At 39.5% G+C, this 24,504-nt stretch overlaps 1 protein-coding gene across 7 annotated transcripts in view; it reads right to left on the bottom strand.

Annotated features, from left to right (window-relative positions):
• Positions 1 to 24,504, bottom strand: part of EPHA6 (EPH receptor A6) — a 447,233-nt gene that overhangs the window by 20,589 nt on the left and 402,140 nt on the right. For all 7 annotated transcript variants that reach the window (XM_027666146.1, XM_027666144.1, XM_027666147.1 and 4 more), the window contains one exon: positions 3,335 to 3,484. In XM_027666146.1, coding sequence (XP_027521947.1) covers positions 3,335 to 3,484 — 150 coding nt within the window. The remainder of the gene's footprint in view (positions 1 to 3,334; positions 3,485 to 24,504) is intronic.

The following is a 24,504-nucleotide window of genomic DNA, read 5'->3' as shown; positions in this document are numbered from 1 at the left end:
GGTGCCCACTGTTAACATTCTGGCACTAAAAGCCTGTGGGTAGGGCTCTGGAGGAAAGGAGTCCTTTGTGCTGGGAATTGCTGAACTGCAGGGAAAGCCCCCAGGAGTCGGCATCATTAGCATGAGCTGCATCCACAGGGCCTGCAGCATTATTCTGTTTTAGCAGATACTTCTATTTTGGATGTAGGAGTAATTAAATGTTGCTATCTCCACGCTATAGCTGATTATTTAATATATTCTAAATTGAGAGTTTACTTTATGAATTCTCACTGCTGGCATGGCCTTGAATACATCATAGGGTTTGATAGAGGGGAAGAAGACAGGCTGAAGCCAGCTTCCAAGAAAGGGAGAGGCAGCTGGAATGAAGGTCAGTGTTATGCACTACTCGTCCCTGGTGACTTGGACTTTATATGAGGGTCCTACCAGTCATTCCAACCCTCTTCTCAGCAGGTGAATAGTGGGGATGAACAGACTCGACAGAAAGTCTCCCTCTGCCCCCATTCCTAGTTAGTGGTAACAGCCAAGAGGTGTGCTGGGAATGGACCTGGTGTGAGGAGAAGGATTACCATTACAAAGAAATAAAAGAGGTGATGGCAGTTGGGTTCCTCACTGAGAGTTGACCCAACACCAGATTAAATCACTCACAACTGGAAGAGAGACTGAAATTCCCTGTTTACAGCACAAGATCAGGTGTCAGGAGGAAACAATGCCTGTGGTGGGTTGACCCTGCTGGATGCCAGGTGCCCACCAAAGCAGCTTTGTCCCTCACCCTCCTCAGTTGGACAAGGAAGAGGAAATACAACAAAAGGCTTGTGGATCAAGACAAGGGCAGGGAGGGATCACTCAGCAGTCACCTTCATGGGCAAACTAGACTTAACTTGGGGAAAAACTGATTTAATTTGTAGTTGCCAATCAAATCAGAGTAGGGTAATGAGAAATAAAACTATGTCTTAAAAACATCATCTCTCTACCACTCCCTTCTTCCCTGACTTAACTTTACTCCTGATTTTCTCTGCCTCCTACTCCACAGTGGCACTGGGGGACAGGGAGTGGGCAGTTTTTTCAGTTCATCACATGTTTCTGCCACTCTTCACTCCACAGAGGGAGGACTCCTCATACTCTTCCCCTGCTGCAGTCTGGGTCCCCCATGGGGTCACAGGTCCTGACAGCAAAATTGCTCCGGCATGAGCTTATCTCTGCAAAGGGCCACAGGTCCTACCAGAAGCCTGCTCTAGGGAGGGCTTCCTACAAGGTCACAGCCTCTTGGGGCATCCACCTGGTCTGGTATGGGGTGCTGCACAGGCTGCAGATAGATTTATGCTGCATGGTGAGCCTCGACAGGCTGCCTCAACATGGTCTCCATCATGGGTTGCAGGGGAATCTCTGCTCCAGACTCTCTTTCTGCACTGACCTTGGTGATTGCAGAGCTGTTCCTCTCTTGTATTCTCACTCCTCTCTTTGGCTGCAGTAGCACAGTTTTCTTTATCCCCTTCTTAAATATGTTATCCCAGGGGTGTTACCACCATTGCCGATGGGCTCAGCCTTGGCCAGCAGTGGATTGCCTTGGAGCCAGCCAACATTGACTCCACTGGAGATGGGGGATGCTTCTGTCAGCTTCTCAGAGAAGCCAACCCACTACCAAAACCAGGCTACTCAAACCAAAGCATCTTCTTCCCTACCTCCTCCTCAAGCTGCAGCCACTCCCAGCTGCCCATCACCTGTGGCTGGAAAAACAGACTGGCAGAGTTAGGGAGAGGTGACTTTGCAGTTTGGAAGCACTGGCATTGCACAGAAGCCAGGCACTATGGAAGGGCCAACTTTGCTCAGAAATATCTCTGGTTTCATGGGCTTCTTCCCTGAAGATGCTCAAAATCTGGTCACAAATGGCCCTGAGCAAACTGCTTCAGCTGACCCTGTTTGAGCAGAGGGGTTGGACTTGGCCATCTCAAAGGCCCCTCAACCTCAGCTATTGTGTGATTTTCTTTTCCCAGCTTCTTGTTTTGTTCAGTCTTCCATTAAAAGAAGGCTCCCAGTGAAACATTGCATCTCTTAGTTTGGGAAGGCACAAAATTTGAGGCTGTGTGTGCATTTTGACACAAAGTGCACTCTATCAGGTTTTGCAGCAGCACACTAATGATGAACGGGCTGATATAGCCATGGCTGTGTTCAGCTTTGTTTCTGATGGAAGATCACGTCAGGAAGAACACTCTCTGCTCTTGCATGGCTGCTAGTTTTTTTCGGGTTTGGATGGGTTCAGTTGGGTTTTTTTTCTTTTATTCCTGAAACACACTTTGACTTCATTTTTTTACATGAAAATCTCTCTCAGATCCTTATCCCCAAATGACTGATCAGCCTTAACAAGCAACCAGACTTGCAGAGCTGAATAACTTAGCAAGAATTATAAAAACAGCCATCTGGGAAAAGGCTTGTCAATTCTTCAGAACCAATGCAGAGGTATTCCAGGCACATATGTAAGAGAGGTTAAGGTGGGTTGGCTGATATTCTTCATTTTGACACAGAGATTGATGGCTGGTGTGAAGACTGAGTATACCAGTTTGAGTTGTCATGGGGATCCATCACAAAAGAGAATCTGTGAAAATTTAAATTGTAGTAGAGAAACCCCCCCACTATTTCATGCTTCTTTTTCTAGAACACGCCTTCTATTTTACTAGAAATAAATATATATATTTTTTTAATTGTGAAGGCTTATTTGGCCACCACTTTTGGAAAAAGAAGTCAGAGGAAAACATAACTTAGATATGAAGTAGGACTGCTGTCCTGCACTGTGGTTAAGCCTATATGTAGACTTAAGGTGAAAAGAATGTGCTGAATTCTTAGAAAGGAGAATCGGCAAATACATTTCTCATGGCAGCTTAGTTCTTTTAGAATTTAACTATGTGTGCCCACTGAAGGATACTGTCAGACTGTACTGGTCATAATGGACCATCATCAACAGAATAGTTCCAGTGTTCCCCTAAGTTTTGATTTCCAGCTTACCTGAGAAGTACATCAACCTGCCTGTCTGATGCAGATTCCCAGGGATTCGGATGAAGGCCACACATAACCAGCATTAGAGCCTGGCAAGCTGGCTCTGACTCTTCATAATCTGTCTTTAATCCATGGTAGGAAGCTAGTCAAGCTTTTAGTTAGAGAGGGCCAAGTCTTCAGGCTGCATAAATGAACTGTCTCATTGAAGCTGACAGAACGTTGGGGACTTAAATAAGCTGAGATTCCAGCTCAGAAAGGGAATGAGGCGGCAAAGCAGCTCAGGGAGCGACAATAACTTTCAAGGAACATTTCAACAACTTGCAGATTGATTCTGGGCATTACTTACATCCTGGTTTGACATCTCCCAGTACGGTCTCTCCCCGTAGGACATCACCTCCCACATGACAATCCCGTAGCTCCACGCGTCGCTCGCCGAAGAGAACTTGCGGTAAGCTATGGCTTCAGGAGCAGTCCACCTTATGGGGATCTTTCCACCCTGGAAAACGTGTTGAAAGCTTGTCAATATGACCAGAATAGGGTCATGTTTAAAATAAAATAAAAAAAAAAATATCCTGGATGCTGAGATTCTACGTTCTGACTTCTGTCAATTTGCCTTGTCAATTTACTGCAAGTGGAAAGGAAGAAATAAACTTCTTTCAGAATCGGATAAAAATTTAGTTTCATTTGTAGTCTAATTCACCCAAATCAGCATTTTGTGAAAGAAACCAAGCCTCAGTTCAAAGAATAGAATGCATTTGAGATAATTCATGTTTGTTCAGTCATATAATTAGTCAGAACTCACTCTTTGATTGAAAACATCCAAGCCTGAAATTCCTGGTTCATTGACATTTAAGATTTTACCTTAAATGAAACAGAAGCATCTGCTGCAAAATGGAACACTGAAAGATTTAATACTATTATGTAATCAGAAAGGAAACTATAGGCTTTCTATTAAGCTTTACATTTGAAAATGTTTTCTAATTCTTGTTGTGCCTTTTAAATATCCAGCTAAATAGCAAACCAAGTGTGTGGAAAGATCTTAATAATATTATGTAATCAAATAGGAAACGATAGGCTTTCTATTAAGCTTTACATTTGGTGATGTCTTCTAATTCTTGCTGTGCCCTTTAAATATCCAGCTAAATAGCAAACCAACTGGGTTTCTAATAGGCATTTCTTTAGAATATTCAATGGTTTCATTCTACAGCTTTCAACTAAAAATCCATGTGCTATCTCAAAAAAAAAAAAAACCAGACTGGAAATCAATCACCTTTTCTCTGACATGAATTCTTTAGACCATTGAATCTCTTCTATTCTCCTGTAATAATTTATGTATGAAAACTACATTCCCATTTCAGAGAAAGGTATTTCCTCTCCAGAAACATTGCCCTTTTCAAAAGTATATGTTTAATATCATTCTCATTGAACTCTTTTAAAACAAGTAGAGGGTGAAAGCAGTGTGCTGAAAGTGCCACTAGATGGTAGAAGGAGGCAATCAGTAGAGCTGAGCTCACTCGGCAGCAGTTGCTTTCAACAAGCAGTAACAGATTCTGCTCAGCGTTATAATTGTATTTCTGACAGAAACAAAAGAAGAAACGAACTAGAACATCCGTCTGGTAATTGAAGAGAAGCCAAAATTAAAAACAAGTGTGTAAATCTCTGTCAATTTTCTTTGAATATATAAAAAATTGTCCTTGAATTGTTAAGGCCTCTCTCTGGCTGACTGAGAAGCTGTTTGTTGCACCAATAAATTGTTCAAAGGCCAAGCTCTGTGTCTGTGGTGATGTGTCACTAAGCCAACTGCTCCTCTTTGACTCACTTGCTGACAAAAAAATGCATGGTTAACATTTATGTTGTATCACAGTAGCCAAGATGTCCTTTGTACCATGTTACATTTTTTTGCAGCTGCTTTTTGAAAGCCTCTGCTTCCTCACTTGTGGTAAACTGACTTTAGCAATAGGAAGGTAAATGTAATTCTGTATTTTTTGTCCGAGTACCTCCACTACCCACCTTTTCTTAATCCATTAACCTGGTGGTCAGATCACTCCTCTGGCAGGTCAGAGGTGCAAAAGGCTTTATGCCCCCCCTGCTGCCACCTCTGAGCCTGCCCTTATCAGGGTGTGATGCTCTTTGTCCCTTTCTGGTGCAGCTGTTCTACTTGGGAAGCAATTACAAATGCTTTTTGGGTACTAGCATGAAGAAACAGGGTGACAAAGGAGAGCCATTCCTCAAGGAAAGACGAGGCTAATTTCTTGTTTCTTCCCCAGGAAATGTTTATATCTTCTAAAGAAATTGGGTAAGAACACTTGATATTTGATCTCGTGGTCTGGTTGCAGTGGTGTTTTGGTTGGATATGCGAGTCCAGGCTTCCTGAGGGAGTGGAAAAATTAGCTATTCAATGCCCCAAATGTACACCTTACACTGGAATGTCCAACCAAAAGGATGTGTCCTCTGAGAAACAGCCAGTTTTAGGGTCTAACTGCAGAGTATAGTTCAAAGGATCTCCTCACAACACAAAGTTATGGGCCTTATCCTTTTTACTGGCTTGGGTTTAGTCCTTTATTTCTAACTTATATAATTCTATACTTAGTTTCCTGGCTTCTGCAGGTTTTTGGGGACATTATTTTCCTGGCCTGCCATATGGTCATGGTAGGCATTTTAACTCCTTCTTTGGACCTGGATACATGCAGTTTTTAAAAGTTAAACAAAAATCATGGTGATCCACATCACAAAAGACACTGCCCTGACAATCCTAACACCCTTCCTCATCAGCAGCACTTGTTCCAACACAGGAGTTCACCATCTGAACCTTGTCTTACCAAGCAATCCCCCTTGGTGCCTTTTGCTTTATCCCCATTCAACACTTCCTGGAGTGTAGCACCAGTATTTGAGGGAGGATGCAGAAGAAAAAATTTCCATACTTTCCTTGTCTCAGATCTTATCAGATCTCAGAGGATGACAGGTTAAAAAAATGTCTACCAGCTTAGGTGGTTAGGTTACTGTAAGACTTTGTTCACCAAGACAAACTAATAAATCAACAAATTTTCTATGTGCCAGATTCCTAATCTGGAGAGTTTTATTAATAATTCATTATTTTTTTAATTTTCATGAAAATTCTTATGTTAATAATTAAATACCTACTTGTAGGGAAAACACAAATCTATAAATGAAAATAAGAGTCATTTGGATATTTATAGACTTTGCTTTTAATATTTACAACATAGTATGAATAACATAAGAGGAAAACTGTCTTTAAACCATATCCTTTTCATAAATCTGATTTTGTATTCCCAAATTATACTCAAAAGGGAAGGCATATCTTGAGCAGCATTTGAAGCTAGCTTTGTGACTACTGGCTAAATATAAATGAGTTTTAAAGAATCTGATCAGACTCTACAACCAGTTTCATGATGCAGCTTTACTGACTGATCCCTTTTGGGCTGAAACAGTAGTGGCTCATTGAGTGTGAAAATGAGACTGGAGAACAGAATCTTAACCAAATTCAAGGCAGTTCACATTCAAGGGCACAAGATGTGTTCAGTGTTGTAATGTAAAATAAAATCCTTTTGTGCTGGCTCTAATGACAAAGTGAAGCAAAACATCTAAAATTTTTCCAATGGATTCATCTTGTGTATGAAGATGTTATGTTCATAAAAATGTAGATTTCAGTACTTAATTATGTTTGCAGAATACCTTTTTATGCAAAAAGGTTGTTTTATTTGTTGGAAAGCCATTCAAAAGGCAGAACTTGCAATGTGACTACCTTAAGAGATGTATATGACTGAACAGCAGTAATAGCTGCTCATGCATAATAAAAGAACACATAAGGTTTAGAGTAGCTGAGAATATATTTCCTGTTTCTGATTAGAGTAATAAACAGTGCTACTGATATTGGATATGCCTTTTTACATTTTGATCTAACTGGGAAAATAATAAATGCAATACTGTTTACACAACGCCTCGCCTTCAAATTAAGGTAATTTATAAATCATCTACACTGTACTACTACAGCAATGAAATCTGTCACAGCTGCCCATATTAGAAAGCCCTTATGCAAGTCCATTTTGCTTTTATTTTATTCTCTCTCTTTTTGGGGGTGGGTAGGAGGGGCAGAAGGGGTGTTAGGAACCAAATTGTTTTTCTACATCTTCTCATACATTAATAATGGTATCAGTGACAACCTAATTTTATTTCCACGTAGTGAAATAGCACTAACCCTGCTATTCAAATAATTAGAATTGAGCTTTTTTTCCCCCTCCATGCTGCCAGCTGAACAGTGTCTATCTCCTGATTTTTTTTCTTGATTGTAATTTAATAAGCAATTTTACCGTGCAGTGTCAAGCATCCCCTTGGAATTAGAATATTAGGCTCACATTGCTTAGCTTGGAGAACTGCTCAGAGACCAGCCCTTGAAATGAAATTTGCCCCTTCACCCACACCTACACATGCTCACTTTCTCTACAGAATTGGCAACAGCTCAGTTTGGCAGCCATTTAAAGGCAGAATTGGAACTACATGTTGCAAAACACCTCATTCTTTACCTCAGACTATGCATGAAAGAATGACAGCCTTCACAAAATGCTACCTCTTCTCTGAGCTGACAACACCAAAAAGTGCTTGTCATCTGTTATGTGGAAAAACTACAGGGAGACAACTGACACTGAGTCCCACAGGCCACAACTGCATTTTTGCCGCCTCCCATTTGATTTTTTTTCTTATTTTACACGTTAGACATCTTTCTGAAAACAGGAGGTATTAACAGTTCCTTTAATTAAAAATCTAAACATATTTCAAAGCTCCAGCAGAACAGTGTGCCTGGCAGCTGTGGCCCATTATCCTACCCAACAAAGGTTGGGATATATCAGCAAACTCCAAATGCCTGATGTGAAGAATGACAGAGAGGGCACAGAAGCAAAGAAAGAAGCATTTTAGATGCCCAGAACTTTTGACATGCCCTGCTAGCTAATTAAAGTGAGGAGTGATGCCCCTGAGAACCTTACAAAGCTGAAGGTAAGGTGGGTGAGCTCCTGCTCCATGTACACAGGAGCAGTCAGGAGCAGAATGAGTGCATCAGGCTCATCATGTCCCAGAACCAGCAGCAATGTGAAATAAATGCCTGTTTCTGTTGAAAAGCCTGTTCTGTGTTTTCCTTGAATGACAGACACTGCAGAGCGACTGTCACAGAGCTGGCAGCAGGTTTCCTAAATGCTGAGGGCCAAACCCCCCAGTTCCAGATGCACACACATCTAGAACTGTCTAATCCTGGGAGAAAAGGTACTGAACTATGTGCACCATTGGTCTGATCTGGCACAGAAATTCTTATGCATCCGTCAGTTACTGTTCCTTTATGTATGGTGTTACTGAATCATGCAATAATTTTCTATGACACAAGTATAGTATCTGTCTTTTTCTCTACCCCAAAATGACAGAAACATGAGGAAAAAAAAAAGAACTTCAAAGTGAAGAGAGACAAATGTAATGAAAGAGATTAGTTTTAAATATTGGACATAATTCATCATTCTGTACAAAAACCTTCTGCCACTTTACTGGAGCAATGCTTTTATTTGATGCTCAATTTTTTCATGTGCAAAGCTGCAAATAGTCAGAATTTAACATCCTCAAATCATAATTTAGAAGTATTCAGAATTATTGACAGTCTTCTCTAGTGTCTATTGAAATATCAGAGAAACTACATGGAAAGATAACAAAACTGCTCTGAAAAGGCATTTCAGAATTTGTGCTCATTATGCCCAATTCCAGTCAGTTCTACCAGTCTTTCATTTTCCCTTGGAATTGAAATGAATAAAACCCACTGATTTTCAAAAAGACTGGATTTGCTTTTAATTTCTGGGGAAATATTAATTTTCTTTCAAACATCTTGATTAACAATGCTGAAGTTAAATATGTGGAGCTTCATTTTTTCTTCCTAAGTTAGCTATCCGAATTTTCAGAACAAGTTATTTTTAATTTTGAGAATACATCAATTTTAGTGAATATCAACCCTTATACTGCACATCTATTTGTGTCCTCCAAAAGAGGGAAAGCTGTTGATGGATGGAAAGCATCAGCACCTGAGATACTGGCAGAAGTAAAACAGACAAGATAAAATGTCTATCCACAGATCATCAAAAACACTTCACATTGACCAGCAATTAATATCAGAGGTGAATCAGGATGCTTCTCCAAAATATTCCACCTCAGCCTGTCACATTGTGTCCCTAAAGACCATCAGATGGATGAATTGAGTAGTGGGGTACACGCATGCAAACCTCTAGAAAGACAAGATATACCCTATCCTATAATATCTTAGATAAAAAATTAAAGAATAAAAATATTAAATTTCTTTGCTAAAAATCAAAGAATTATGAAATCAAGAACACTCTCTACACCAGCAGAGATTCTCATTAGCAGTAGCAGCAGCATCCATTTCCTTTGAAACAACACACTTCAGCATGCACTCCCTTGCCTGTTCTGAGGCATTGATCTTCACTTGGGCTGAGAGATCATAAGAAGGCTGATAAAAATGCATAGCTTTGACCCTCAAAATCCACATAAGTGAAATGGTAGTGAATATTTCTGACCACTTACACCTGTCCTGCATTCGTATTTTCTTGACAGCGCAATTTAAAAAACTCTATAGAATGACAAAGGTACGGCAAATACAAGTGGTTAATGCCATTGCCTCTGGTTTGTGTAACTAACTGGACTGTGCACACCTTTTCTTGTCAGACATGATACTTTTATCTCCATGGGGCTCATTGAAAACAGATTGATTTTTGCCAGAAATATTAGTTTTAAAATATTGGTTTGGTTTTTAAACGAACAAAGTAATTTGTTACAGAGATCAGACCAAAGGCAAGGTGAATCCAGCAAATCCAATCAGCTTCAATCCAATGGGGCTGGGGCTGGCCAGCTGCTCTGTTGCTGGAACAGGGATTGATGGCTCCAGGCTGGGGTGGAACAGGGTCCTGTGCCTGTGGGGGGAATTCCTAGTGGAGGCCAGGCAGGCCAGTAAGGACTGGTGGTGTCCTCAGAGCCCTGGTGAGGACCAGACAAGTGTACAAAGACAGATAAACACAAGTATTTGCAAAATCTCTTCGAGGCTGGTCTTTTGAAAGGTAAGAGGCAGGTGGGGCCAAGGAGTTGCATAATGTTTTAGAGAGTGGGACTTTACATTTCTTTAGGATTAAGAATGCACCAGTGAATTTTCCAGTATTGTGTGCTGGGCCTCCAGTCACTGAGAAACCCTTTACTTCTCTGAAATTAAATATCAGAAACATGCATCTCTACCAAATCCACTTTAGAAACTATAGCACTATTTGACAGCAATGATAGGAAAAAAATGTCATTTTTCTTGAGACTAATATTTCTGGCAAAAATCTATCTCTTTCCAAGAGCATCAATTCCAAGCTATCTGCCAGCTGTGTCAGCACAGCTCACATTACAGCCAGAACCAATTTCTTCCAACTTACTCCTACAGAGTCCTTCAATCTGCACATCCAGCCCCATCCACTTTGCTTACACAAGTAGTGTTGCTGTCCAAGTCAATGGAAAAGGTGAAAAGGATTTGTTCTGAGATGCTTATTTGAAGGTTGCCTTACGTTGCACAACCCCGTAACAAAGGAATTTGCTACAAGGTCCATTCTTCCAGCAGAACTGAGTTAGCAAACACAAATATTTCTCTTCAACCAAGTAGTTTAAATTGACAAAAAAAAAAGATGTTACTGGGCACTGTCTTTTCTTAAAAGCACCATGGAAGGCTTGTCTCTGAAATGATGCCCCCGACTTGCCCAAAGCTTCATGAAGTGTTTATTATTGGATCAGAAATAAGATGTTACCATGCTCTGCTTGAACACTTCATGTCATTATCTGTCATTAACGATTTCACAGCTAGTGATTCCCACACTCACATTCAGCTGACATGCACAGCAAACAGTTCCCATGCTTCAGGAATCAAGCGGCCTCTCTCTGTGCTGCCATAATGCCCAGATCATTCATACTCTGCTGCCTTGCCCCCAAACCCCCTTGCCATAATTCCTTTCACACCATACAATTTGAAGTGGCCAATAAAAACTCAGAAGCATATGGAAACTTGAAAATTGAGACCATAGTGAAATGTATTTAAATGTAAAATTGACACCATATAGGCTGTAGTATTGCCTCCAGTAAACATTTTCATAGCCCATTATTTGGGATGCTGTACTAGAGAGAATGTAGGAATGTATATACTGAATTCATATGCAGATTGTTCTGGAGTACACGAGATTTTATTTATCTAAGTCTTCTTCAAAATTTATGCTAGAAACAGGTTGGAAACACCACAAAAATTAGGCTTTTCTTCTAAGAGTTACAGTGCCACACAAAGATGATGATCTGAATTATTATGAGGCTGAGCTACTCTGCAAGTATCACTTCTTTAGTTTTCACCCCAGCTGCTTCAGGAAGTGCAGAGGAGAATTAATATCTTAGTAACTGATGGATTAAGTTTTCTGCTCACATTTTTGTTAGGTCACTTTTCATTTCATCCTGAAGGAGTTTGCTGTCAATTCATGGATAAGTAGCTGGTCAAAAGATAGGAAACAAACAGTCAGAAATAAAAGGTCAGTTTTTAGAGTGGCATCCCCCAGAGATTGATGCTCATGTCCTGCTGGCAATGTACATAGAATTCGTAATACAGGCAGGACTGTGAACACATAAGATTGTGCTGGCAATCCAGAGGTATTCATGGTAGTAAAGATGATGATGATTGACCACAAAAACTGGCCAAAGAATCCTAGGATACTGAGTTGAAAACTGATAAAATGCCACAAAATTCAGTGTCACAGTGATGCACACTTAATAAAATGCTCCTAACTTTACATAACAAATAACATGGCTCTGTACTGAGCTATCACTGTCCAAGACAGATCTTGTGGTTATAACACAGAGAGGTGGCCCTGTAACACTATCAATTGCCTTCTCAAAAGCAGACTAAAGGGAAAAAATGGAATGAAATTATAAAAATAATGAGGAAAAGAAAAAAGCGTGGCGCTTTTGAAACCCAGGATATTCCTGCATACTGCTTACTGATCCCACAAGGATACATTGAATCACAGAATATAGAAGGAACCCTCAAGAATCATGGAGTCCAACCCTTATCACTGCACAGGACCATCCCCAAGTGTCACACCATGTGCCTGAGAGTGGTGTCCAAATGCTTTTAGAACTCTGTCAGCCTTGGTGCTGTGCCCACTGCCCTGAGGAACCTGTTCAGTGCTCAGCCATCCTTTGGGGGAAGAAACTTTTCCTAATATACAACCTAAGCCTCACTTGACACAACTTCAGGCCATTCCCTCAGGTCCTGCCACTGGTCACCACAGAGAAGAGATCAGTGCCTGCCCCTCCTCTTCCTCTCACAAGGAATACTGACAGATCTGTAGAAAAAGACAGGACGGGTGATAAAAAGTACAGAATAAAAAAAAAGTAAAAATGGTCCACACAATCCTGAATAAATGGATCAGATAATAGATGCAGAGCAGAGAACCAGGGTACATCAAACATAAATGGCAAATAGCAGGTTAAAAATGTTAACAAAACCATTTTTTTAAAAGAAACATTGCTATGGGATATCATGGACTCTAAAAATACAAACATCTCCAAAAGCAACTTGGTAAACTTACAGAAGAAATGTTCATGAAAGATATTACACATAAAGACCTCCCTCTGATTTGGAAAAGCCTTTGAGCCACAGACCACTAAAAGCTCGATAACCCAAACTAAGAATGCATCACGTGCACAGCATGTGCACTCTCTTATTATGGTCCTGCTTGGTATTGGCTATTTCTTTGCCTTTTGGAGACAAGCTTCAGAGCTCACCAGCGTTGTGGCTGTCTGAGTCAGGCTGTTTTTCTCTTCCTATGATTTCTATTCATTTGCAGTTAAAATATAAACACGTGGTTAACAGTGCAACTGGAAAATAAGTGGGTGATGCACATGTCAACAGCATTTTGGGGAAAAGGAAGTTTAAAAACATTAAAAAGTTAACTTTAAAGGAAGTTACCCAAACTGAGGTGTTCTTTGATGTGAAACAGTGTGACTGTAGATGGCTATCTGAAAGATCACAAGACATCTGTTTTTTGTTGTTGATTCTATCTCTACATTTCTATGTCTCTATCCATGTTTATGGATATCCTTTGATAAAAGAAAATAAACAGTTCTACTGTTAGTAAGTTTTAGCAAAGGAAAAAGGACCAGGTACCAAGGAGAAGAATCTGTAGAAGTATTGCCCTGAGATACTGGGGGCTGGCTACTGGATGAGCACATGGAAGTCTTATGTATACTCCATAGAGAAATGACAGTGTCTTGTAAAGATTTGGGTATCATGTCTTTCCATCAGCAATAAATAATTTCATTAGGAAAAAAAAAGAGAAAAAAAAGGAATAAAAGCACTCCCAGACTGTTGGAAAGCATGCAGGTTTCATGTCTCTAAGTGAGCCCACACTGCACAAAAATATGGTTTATATATTGTAGGGGAGATGGGAGAACAGATGCTGATGAAGGTGAAGCAGCAGAGTCCAGGGCCATGGATTAAGAAGCATGACAGGAACCAGGGACCTGTCAAATGCTGGGCACCATCCTGCCCTCCCATCTGGGGATGGAGAGAGACAAAGATGAGCCATGGCTTGCCAAGGTCAGGATGGGCAGTGAGGCTCATCAGAGAAGAGGATGGTAACCAGCTCTTTCTCCCACAATAACCCAAAATGCTCCCAGTGCCACCCTGCTGCTTTTCCGAGGAAATGAGGTGTACAAGCCACAGCTGCACCTCCAGCACGTCCGGGTGCCAGCCAACCCCCAGGCTGGCACCTCTGAACCAAGGGCAGTTTCAAGAGACATGAATGGTGGAAAGGTAGAGACAGGAAAGACATCAAAGGCTAAATCAAATCACCTAAACATGGGTCTAGTGTCCCTTTAGGCACTGTCACTTGCTCACTAGCTGGCACTTAAAGAAAATGCAGGTCCCTCACTGTGTCGTGTCTGCCAGTTCTCTGCAGAGATCTGTTTGCCCGTGGTATCCCAGACAGAATTGGACCTCTACACATGGGCAGTTGGTCCCTCATGTATTTCCCACATATTTAATGAGAGCCATAACCAAAGCAAAGCAGAGATCACAGTATTTCTCCTGATGGAAGAACTCAATATGCTACCACACTTCTGGGTCGGGCAGCAGCTCTGGGGCCGATCAGTTTGCACAATTTCAGGCACAACACAAGTTGCCAGCTGGCCAACATTTGGACTGCTAGGGAGACAGGTATATGGATGTTGAAGACTTGTAGGTGATTTGATATCGTATGAGGCCACAGGGACATGGAAGGGACCAAAGCTTTACCAGGGAAGAGGAACTGGTGGAGCACAGCAAGAAGCTGGAAGTACTGTGAAGGTGCCATGGGGAGATTCTGAGAAGACCAGAAGTTACACTGTTGGGGTTGCAGAAGACAGCCTGAGAACTAGAATAACTGTAGCATGAAAATGCAGTTGATATTTGTAATGGAGCCCTAGGACAGAGGGTATAATTACTTAGCTTCTGGTGAAAGAAATTTTTCCTTATTCTCTTACCAGGGAATGCATCCAGTTGCAGCAGAAGATACAACTCAGCATTATCATACTGTAACACAAACACAGATGAAGCATATGACCAAAAAATTTCAGAGCAATGAACACACGAGAGTAGTTCTCAGTCCAAGTTAGGGCTGTTTTACCACAGAGTTTCTCTGAGATTTCTATTTGGTTTAGTGACATGCTGGTATTGTCCATAGATCACTGCAGCATGGCAGCATGCAAATTGTTGAATGATAGGATAACCAGCTGTTTGATGATGAATACTTTGGCACAGGAATGTGATGGAGCCTTCCTGCAGATATCCATATTCAACTACATCAACAGTTGGCAACTGTTTGAATAAAGGGCACTGAACATCAAGGTAGTTTCTACCTCACCATCATCAGCGACTTAGCAGAACAAAGCAATGACTGATGCAGCTCCAGTCACACTAATGGCAAGGCCAATTTAATATATAGTGTTTATACAAGCGTAATATTGGTTTACAGACATGGTGAATCTGCTTCTGACCTTTACAATAGCAACATTTCCCAGACTTTTGTACTTCTTTCCTATACCTTGATATATTTTTGTTTAGGATGTTTGTGAATCGCAGCGCTGGGATACCTTTTGTCCTCTAAGTCAGTTAAATTTGCTCCTTAAAATCCCCAGATGGCAAAACACTTTGAGTAATACCCTACTAGATTATGTTTTTCTGATGATGCATCACACTAAATCGTCATCTGACTGATGATAATAAAATGGGAATAACATATTAACATAATTTATCATCTCTGTACCTTGCTCAGGGGGTATTTTACTTTATCATTGTCACTTCCATGACATATTACAGTAAGACATCATCAGAAGGAAACATTTTGATGAAGTAGCACTTGGATATTGTAGAAATTACTTGGATACTGTAGATTTTACACTTGGATACTTGAATATTGGGAAAAATTTCTTCAGCTCCAGGGAGATCTCATTGAGGCCTTCCAGGGCTTGAAGGGGGCTTATAAAAAAAGAAGGGAGAGGGACTTTTTGCGCTTCTAGATAGTGACAGTGCAAAGGAAAACTGTTTTAAATGAAAAGATGAGAGATTTAGATCAGATATACTGAAGAAACTCTTTACTGTGAGGGTGGTGAGGCCCTGGCACAGGTTGCCCAGAGAAGCTGTGGCTGCCCCATCCCTGGAAGTGTCCAAGGCCAGGTTGGATGGGGCTTGGAGCAACCTGGGCTAGTGGAAGGTGTCCCTGCCCACAGCAGGAGGGTTGGAACCATGTGATCTCTAAGGCCCCTTCCAACCCCAAGCATTCTATGATTCCATGACTGTTCTCTGACATCAGACTTGCCACTGGTGCTAGACCAGCTGTGGTTTATCTTGGAATGGTAATTTCCATGAATTTCTGTGCACCCTCTAAGCAGTGGTAACTTTTTAAAGTGGTAACTTTTGCATGACCTTCATAAGTTCACCAAAAACTTCATCAAAGTACCTGAAAACTGTTTTGACCTTTTAGATAAAAAACCACTCCCAGTGTGTTCGTTTCACTAAAAAAAAAACAAGTAAAAAAAACTATCTAGTTCAAAATCATGGAAAACAGGGAGTTTTCATTGGTTTTTTCCTTTTTTTTTCTTTTTTTTTAATTTTTTTTTTTATTTTTTTGAGAAATGTTAATTTATCAGAGGTAGGTCATCAAATAACAAAACCACTTAAACCACAAATTCATTGAGAGATAGCCATTTAAATAACTTTTAGCATTCATTTATGCCAAAGCTGGCTAAACTCCTGCCTTCAGGCACAAGTGCATGGCAGTCATGTGCTTATGTGGCAAACTTGCAAAATATATGGGTGCAACTCCTGCAGGAAGTGTTTTTTTGTGCTATAAAAATCATATGCACTGACATTTTCTTTTTTTTTCAATCATCTGAGTTACATTTATGTACTCAAAAATGAATATATGCATATATTCATATAGAGATAGGAAATGGATTTCCAAATCTCTGGTGGACAAAGAAAGTGATATTAATTCCAACAGGCAACTCCAGCACAGCTGTGCCTGCAGCATGTGAAGGTAAACTCTTTCAGATAATAGCACTGGGGAGGACAGAATAAATCAAAAATATTCAGCAGAACTTAGTGACATTTTAGGAAAAAGCATTTTTCTCCTTTGTCTACAGATAGATACCAATTTACTCCCTTCCTTCTCTTTGATTTCTGGATTATGACCTATACTTAAGGAAATTAAAACCAACTGGCTTTGATATCAACAAAATATGAAGTCGTGAAATACTAATGCATACTTTTGATTCCTTATTTTTAAGGTCTTTTATGTAAAGTGCTAAAGTTCGAGCTTATCTTCAAACCCAGAAATTCATATCACTGCAAGAACCAGAATCCTAATCAAAGCCACCTACTTTCTCATTCACAGCAAAGTAGGGTTTATTTTATAACACGCGCATTCCTCCACTGCTTGTTCTGGTGTAGACTGGAAAATTCCTAGAGCAGCCCGGTGATCATTCTCCGTAATTCCCAACAACCCACAGGGTCTCTTTAATTCCAGTGAAAGAACTCGAATCCTTCAAAGGCTGGATATCACACTTGCACTCAGTAAAGCAGTTGTATCAAGATGAAAAACTTGTCAGGCAAACTCTGTGTTCAGTGATTTAACACCACCGAAAACAACAATCAAAAGAAGCCACCATCCCTTATCAGCAATTTCCAGAACTGCTTGATTTATTCCAGGTACAAGAGAGCTGACTAATTACAACCCTAAGATTGTGCTCTGGCAAATTGATCTAGATGAGCCATCTATCCTCCTTAACAAATTCCCACACCTTCTGGCATACTCTGAAACTTTCCCCACGACTAGAGCATCAATATCTCTGCAGCATGTATTCTTTTAAATAATGAAAGGGAGATTAGGCTGCACTTTTGGCATAACCCAGCCTAACTTAAAAAAACCAAATCATACCCTCCCCAATCACACAATTCATGCATAACACACACACCCCATTAAAAGGAAAAATCAGACCAACAAATGCAGTTTTATTCAGTTGAGTCTACATACTTGAGTTGTTCATTGGGCCCTCACATTTTAGTGCCTCATTTAAGAGTTCTTTTCACAGCCAAGCCTCGGTTTTGCTATGATGGGTTGCAAGTGATCATTAATTTGGTAACTTCTGCTGTTTCTAGAATACAAGTGGATGCTACAGATCTTTAGCTTTTAAATGTGTCCACTATTGCTTCTGCTGATTTATCTAGGCTGAAAAAAAGAAAGTAGAACTCCGGTCTTACTCTGTCTGGGGTCATAGGATTCAATCCAACATCTTCACCTCTTGTTCCGTGGTTTTAGGCATTATTCTTAGAAGCAGTATCTCACTCACTTCTTTTCCCTTTCTCTGTTTACAGAGAAAATGCAATTGCAGGTGGTTTCCTAGTCATCCCCACGTGAGTAGATGTTCCCTTGTTTTACCTAAACTCTCTTTTTATGAAGCTCATGTTTTCTACTCCAGGTTCCCTTTGGGATGCTGAAGTAATCAGGGTCTTAATTGTCTAAATGAAGTTGTTGACAACATTCTCTTAGTCTTTCAAACTCTCCCTCCCCTTTCCATCAACAGTTTGGAACTCAAATAAACAAACAAAACCCAAGAACAGGGGAAATATAAGTCTTCAACTTCTCTCAGCTCTGTAGAGTCAATGAAAGCAGTGAACTGATCAGTGTTTATGTGCATTGCTTTTTTGCAATATAACACAGTGTGTCCATGTGGACTAATGCCATGGTATTTTATGGCATACTGGGTCTTTTTTAAGTGCTTCAAAATCTTTCAGTTGTTTAAGATTTTCAGCAATGGGATACAGGCGATTGCCGCTTCATTAAAAATCTATAACAAAAATAAGCATGAGCATGCTTAAATAGTTCTGTTTATTTTGGCATCTGAGGGTTGAAAAAGCTCAGTGCTGAAACTGCCTTCTTTAGACACATGATAATCACAGCAAATGCACCATACAAAAATCTGGGGTCAGAAAAACAATTTTGGTTTTTATTGTTGCTCATCATCTTCATAATTCCATAAAAGACGATAAAGCATTTATTTGAGGTACGCTGGCAAATAATGATTTTTCCAAGCACTGTAACCAAATTAAGGAAAGTTGATTTTCACACTTTGTACTTTATAAATATTTCCAAAAACAAGAGGTGATTTTGCTGAAATTTGTTAACCATGGAAAGGGTGCAATAGAACTGTGTAACTATTTTGCTCTTCAGTTTTACAGCTCCTAACTAATTACTCTCACGGCAACCCTCTGAAGAATCTCCTGTCTCCATTTAACAGTAGGAAAAATAGAGGTTGAGGGCCATCAAATACATGGAATACCTGTAACTGCCACTGGCAGTAACTGGATTTCTACATGCTCATTGATACTAAAAATGGGCTGTAAGTGATATGAGTAAAAGTGCAAGGTAGAACAGCAAGAAATAAAGGTCCAGTTTATGCAGTTTCTGGCTTCCTGGGCTGTACCTCCATCTCACAGTGGAGAGAGCTTTATGATGGATTTTGTACTCATAAAAATAAAAAACCAAATTAACGGTCAGCTCCAATGAATGTTTATGTGGACACCTTTCGCCTTCACAGTGTGTTCACTTAAGTAAAAAACCATACAGATTTTAAAGAATGAAATATTAATAAGCAAAACAGAACAAGTCCTAATGTGGTACAGAAAAATCAAAATTACTCTCAGTATGCACCTCACCAGGAAAGGATAAACTATGTGATGCAAACTTTAAGAATTCCACCTTGGAGGAATCTTTATAATACCTACCAGTCCTTATGATATTCCACATACAATTGAGAAATGTTGCTAAAGTTATTAAGCCTAGGTAACATATATAAATCTCTACACTGTTAATGATGAATTATGTTCACTTTACTAAATCAAACCTTTCCCTCAGTGCAACACTGGGACACGTTTCCCAAAACAGAACGATGTTGATCTCCTATCTCTGATTTTGTAAACACAAACACCCGCAGATATTTAACCTCTAAGAACACACAATCTGTTCCATTTTCTTTACTCAGTTTAGCTCAAAAGATTAGAAAGCAAGCTAATAATAACTTCTCTTTTCTGCTATTTAACTTGTACACTAACTTTCATAATGAAAATTCAGTGCCATATTTTAGGCTTGCATTTGTGGTTTTTTTATTTATTTATTTTCTATTAAATCTCATTCCTCTTACCATTAATTTGATTAAATGCACATCAGCAGTACTAAGCTGCAGGAGCAAAATGTTGGTTTTATTTTGTTGCTCTGGGAATTGTCATCAAGCCAAATTCACAGATGTTCCAATGAACATGCAGCATTTGGCCCATTTCTAAAATAAACATCATAGTTTACTTAATCCACAATGTCACAACCCTGTATAAGTAAGCAGTAAGATCAATTAAGTACCCTCGTCTGCTCTGTCAATACTTTTCAAAACCTGACACAAAGCAGAAAGCAAAAGTGAAAAAGGTAAAATTAGGGAAAAGGGAAAAATCCGTGTGATTTTCACGCCTCATGCAAGATTGGGACTATCATGATGTGGCCTCTTTCAATATTTTCTTACAAACAATGAGGTAGGTAGAAATAGTTATGCTCAGATGCAGAAAAAACTGTGAAACTATATTTAGTAGCTGGGTGGAAATGGGATGATTGTGATGGCTCATAAGTGTGGGAACAACCCTTCCAGAATCCTCACGAGGTCTTATCAACTTCTGTTATGTTACTGCAAGATATTGGCCTATAAAAACTTAATAGGACAGAAAATTGGGATTTGGTATTTGGAAGCACTCTGACATAAAGAAAACAACATGTGTGCATACATGAAGCAATTGTTCATGAGCAATAAACAGCCAGGCCCATGGAGATGTTTCCAATACAGCCACTGCAAATAAAAATGTGGGATGCTAATGAAACCTAGAGGAACACTTAACAGCTTTGAGGTGCTGTTCACATGGACTATAAAACTGGTGTTACACAGCCACCAGGAAGAGCTGTGTGCATATATTAACTATATTTCCCACAGAAAATTGTCAAAACAGACGTCTTTCTAATAATAGGATAAGATCTTGGGTGTAGAGAGGCAGGTTCCACATAAAGGCAGGTTCCCAGCCTTATCTTCCATGAAAAAATGATGACCCAAATGGCAAAAGTTCACTATACTTTTAACAAGTACTTTTAGTACTTTTAGACCTTTTAGGACAAAAGTTTTTAAGGTTTTTCAATTTACAAGAACTAGGGGAAAAAGAAAAAAAGAAATGCACGATTATTTAAATCCCATGATTATTCCAGGAGTTGATTCTTCTCAAAGAAAGACAACTCAGAGTAATATCAGACATGCTGGTGAGTGAGATGGCAGCAGTTTGTGGAGCCCAGCCTGTGCATCTGCTGTAATTAAATTTGCACACAAATTGAAGATTGCAATGTTGCTATTTCTCTTAATGGAGTAGACCTTCTGAACAGAACTTTCAAAGCCTGAGGTAGTCATCTTTATTTTGATGAGTCTTTGGTGCATCACATCAATCTTTACTTGTAATTTTGTATATGCTTTATACATTTCTTTTTTACTGCATAGATTAGCAAAGAACATCACTTGATATATAGTTAATACAAATACCCTTTACTATTGGTTATAAATCAGCCTGTGCAAAAAGCCCAGGACAATACACCACACTACAGGAGGAAACCTAAAAGGAAAAGCTCAAGTCCATGCTAAAAAAATTACAATATCCACAACTCTGAGGAGATCAGGGATTCTGTCATATCCCTTTATTTCAGAACACCTGCTCACAAGGCAGGGCTGAACTGATAGTTGCCTGGATTTATTAAAAAAAGAAAAAGGCATCAAACACAGTACAACTGTGTTGTAATGGAGAGAGTATTCCAGAGGAAGCAGTTAAAGGAACCTTATCTAGTTGTGCTGGCAAGAAGCATCTAGAGCTTGCTGCCTTTGCCCTGGGGTATCACACTGGCACTGGTAGGGATACCAAATAAAAAGGAAACAAAGCAAAAAAATCACATGCAAAAGGACAAAAATGATTACAAACAAAAAACAGTCCCTGCCCTCTTAGAACTGGGAAACTGGAAGAAACTGAGGACTTTAATTGGGACACAACACACACTTGGGTAGGAGCTGTCCATGCATCAAACATTCTCATTGTGTACCTAATGGGGGGAAGAAAGTACATTTTCCCACAACATAACATCTGCAGCAGTGAAACAGGGTTTCTAATGTGACTGGGTATGTAGGGCAAGGGAAAAAATATGTTAATGGAAGATGGTTGGAATAGCAGACTCCAAAAAGGTATGAACACCACAGAGATTCAAACAGGCTTCTGCCATCCTCTCTGAGACCTGCACTGTGGCAAACCTTCCCACAAACGAAAAAGCTTGTCAAAGAAGCCAGTAAGCAATTTCTTATATAATTTTGCTGTCTCAATTATAATAAAATGTGTATTAAAATGAGTAAGTTCCCACAGCTGCACCTACAATATACTTTTAATAAGAGCTTGGCTCTGCTTTCAGGTATAACTTGAAAAAAAAAGTGCGCTTGAAGGAAGATCTATAGCTTCCCTGTTGTGCTCTTTAGGCATTTTTCTAGCCCTTCAGTCAGGAGTCAGAGCAATGATAGGTCTTTAGAACAGGAAAAAGGCAGCAAACCTGTAAGATGGATGTTTTGGGTTTTCCTTTCTCTGTGTGTGTGTGTGTGTGTGTGAGAGAGAGAGGTTTTTTCATTGTTTTTTGTTTTGATTTTTCTTTTGTTTTGTTTCTTTTTTTTTTGGTGTGGTTTTTTTTGTTTGTTTGTGTTTTTTGTTTTGTTTATAATTTTTTCCTGTGCTAAAGGTGAAAGCCCTGGGACAAGGTGGTGTGGTACCTATGATTTTATTTCTGATGGAGGCCCCCTTGCTTGGCGTGCTGCTGACTCTGCTCAGGGAAAGACATGTTGGGAGAAGGTAAGATGTGGCAGGCAAGAGAGCTTGAGAAGTTCATGCTGCTATGGAAAGATGTGTCCTGAGGAGCACTCAGCTAAACCTTAGGGAGGAAAAGAGGAAATTCCCAGAGATGAGAAGGAGTTGGCATAATTCATAAAGGCACTGACTAAGCCTGGCCTGCAAGTGAGATCTGCATGTTTGCCCAAAATTCTGGCTGACTCAGGGTCCTGTCACAAACCTTTTCTTCTCAGTTTCCAACAGGGACTTAAAGCCCAGAGAGAAGGGAATTCTGGAAGGATGCCTCCTGACATTAGAATATTTAACCATGGAAAGGTGGTATCCTTGCATATCAAATTACTCTGTAGATTGTTCTGTCACCTCCACATGTCAATGTGATATTACTATTCTGTGGGGGATAGTTAACGCTAAAAATATATACAACCCCCTCCATCATCCTTTCCTAATTAAAAAGCAGATATTACTTATGGTTTTATTTCTGGTGGAGGCCAAATATTCTACATGCAATCTGAGAGAAGCAAACATATTAAAAACTCAACAAATTACAACTAAAGTTATGTATTCCAGTGTATTTCTTTCATGAAGAGTGTAGCAGATCTGCTAAACAATTTATGAGCATGACAGTTTCATGAACCTTTTGCAGCTCCTGTTTAGAAAAGACTTTGAAAAGAAAGTCTGTACACACAGTGTGCATTCATTTCATTGAATAATTTACAGTGTATTGTGGTGTGGGTTTTTTTTCCCTCCTTTATTCTATGAACTGAGCAAATTTCAGAAGCAATACTATGCAATGAAATATAGTTCTTTTGTTAGTCACAGCTGTTGGGTGTATCTTTCTATTTGCTCTCTTTTTCCTGTACCTCCTCTTATTGTAACATTGCTGTACCATGAAAAAACAGACTATTTGATCAAGAGACTGAAGGAATCCCAGAAAGTTTTTCAATTTTTTTGATAAAAAAACCCCAAACATCTAGTCCAGGAAATGTGTTGCTTATAACAAATAATTTATTTGTATGGGATAAAGCCTTCCTATTTTAACCCAGCATGTCTCCAGCACAAAGGAATGCAGTGCAGAGACGAGCTCTTGAGAAGGAACTTCTGTAAAACAAAATTTTAAAGCTACACAGCTGAGCAGTGGAAAATTAATAAAGGATAGAATTAAATGCAGTTACACAGTGTTAATAAAAAATGCTGTAATAGGCTTCTGTGACATGCCTGGATGCTGTAGGATAGACTTTTCATGTCCCACCTTTTTGCAACTCCAAATGTTTAGAAATAACTAACTTAGTAAAGGTCGAGCAGTATATCATATATTCTTCTAATTTAGAACAGTACTACTAAAGCAATTGTTACTCAAGGCAGTTACACACAGGCTCTCTCAACTTCTGGGAATATGTTTCCATCCATAATCAACATCTGCACATTGGAAAAGTAAGTATCCTGAATAAACCATAGCCCCAGCACAAGAGCTGTTTACTTTTAAAACACATTTGAATTACTTAAATTCCTGTAATGAACTATACTAAACTTATAAGGAACAGATTAGCCAGGGAGATGTTTCTGAGAAAATTATACCAAAAATTGAACCAAGGGAACAAAGACCAAATTAAACTTTATATCGATAACATTTACTTAAAGATGTTGTTACATATAATTATTAGCAACTTGAATTAATTATTCTAATTTCTTAGAGAAAAGGCTGAGGAGAGTCGGCTGAAGAGAGTCACACTAGATACTTGATGAAGCTAATGATTTAATTAATAATTTGCTGAAAATTCAATGATCAATTCAGAGAAATATGTTTTAAATAAGTACAAATAATACAAAAATTACATTAAAATGATTGTATAATGTTTATTTATTGATGCAGAATGAAACCAGGGCCAGACTGCTGGATATTCCAGGCTTCTCCTGGAAGAGATGGCTATGAACAGAGAATGTCTGCCTACATGTCA

The sequence above is a fragment of the Corapipo altera genome, unplaced genomic scaffold (genome assembly GCF_003945725.1).
Source record: "Corapipo altera isolate COAL_440 unplaced genomic scaffold, ASM394572v1 RXGC01000115.1, whole genome shotgun sequence".
Classification (NCBI taxonomy): domain Eukaryota; kingdom Metazoa; phylum Chordata; class Aves; order Passeriformes; family Pipridae; genus Corapipo; species Corapipo altera.
Note: the sequence above shows the minus strand (reverse complement) of the source record. Positions and strands in the feature narration are given on the sequence as shown.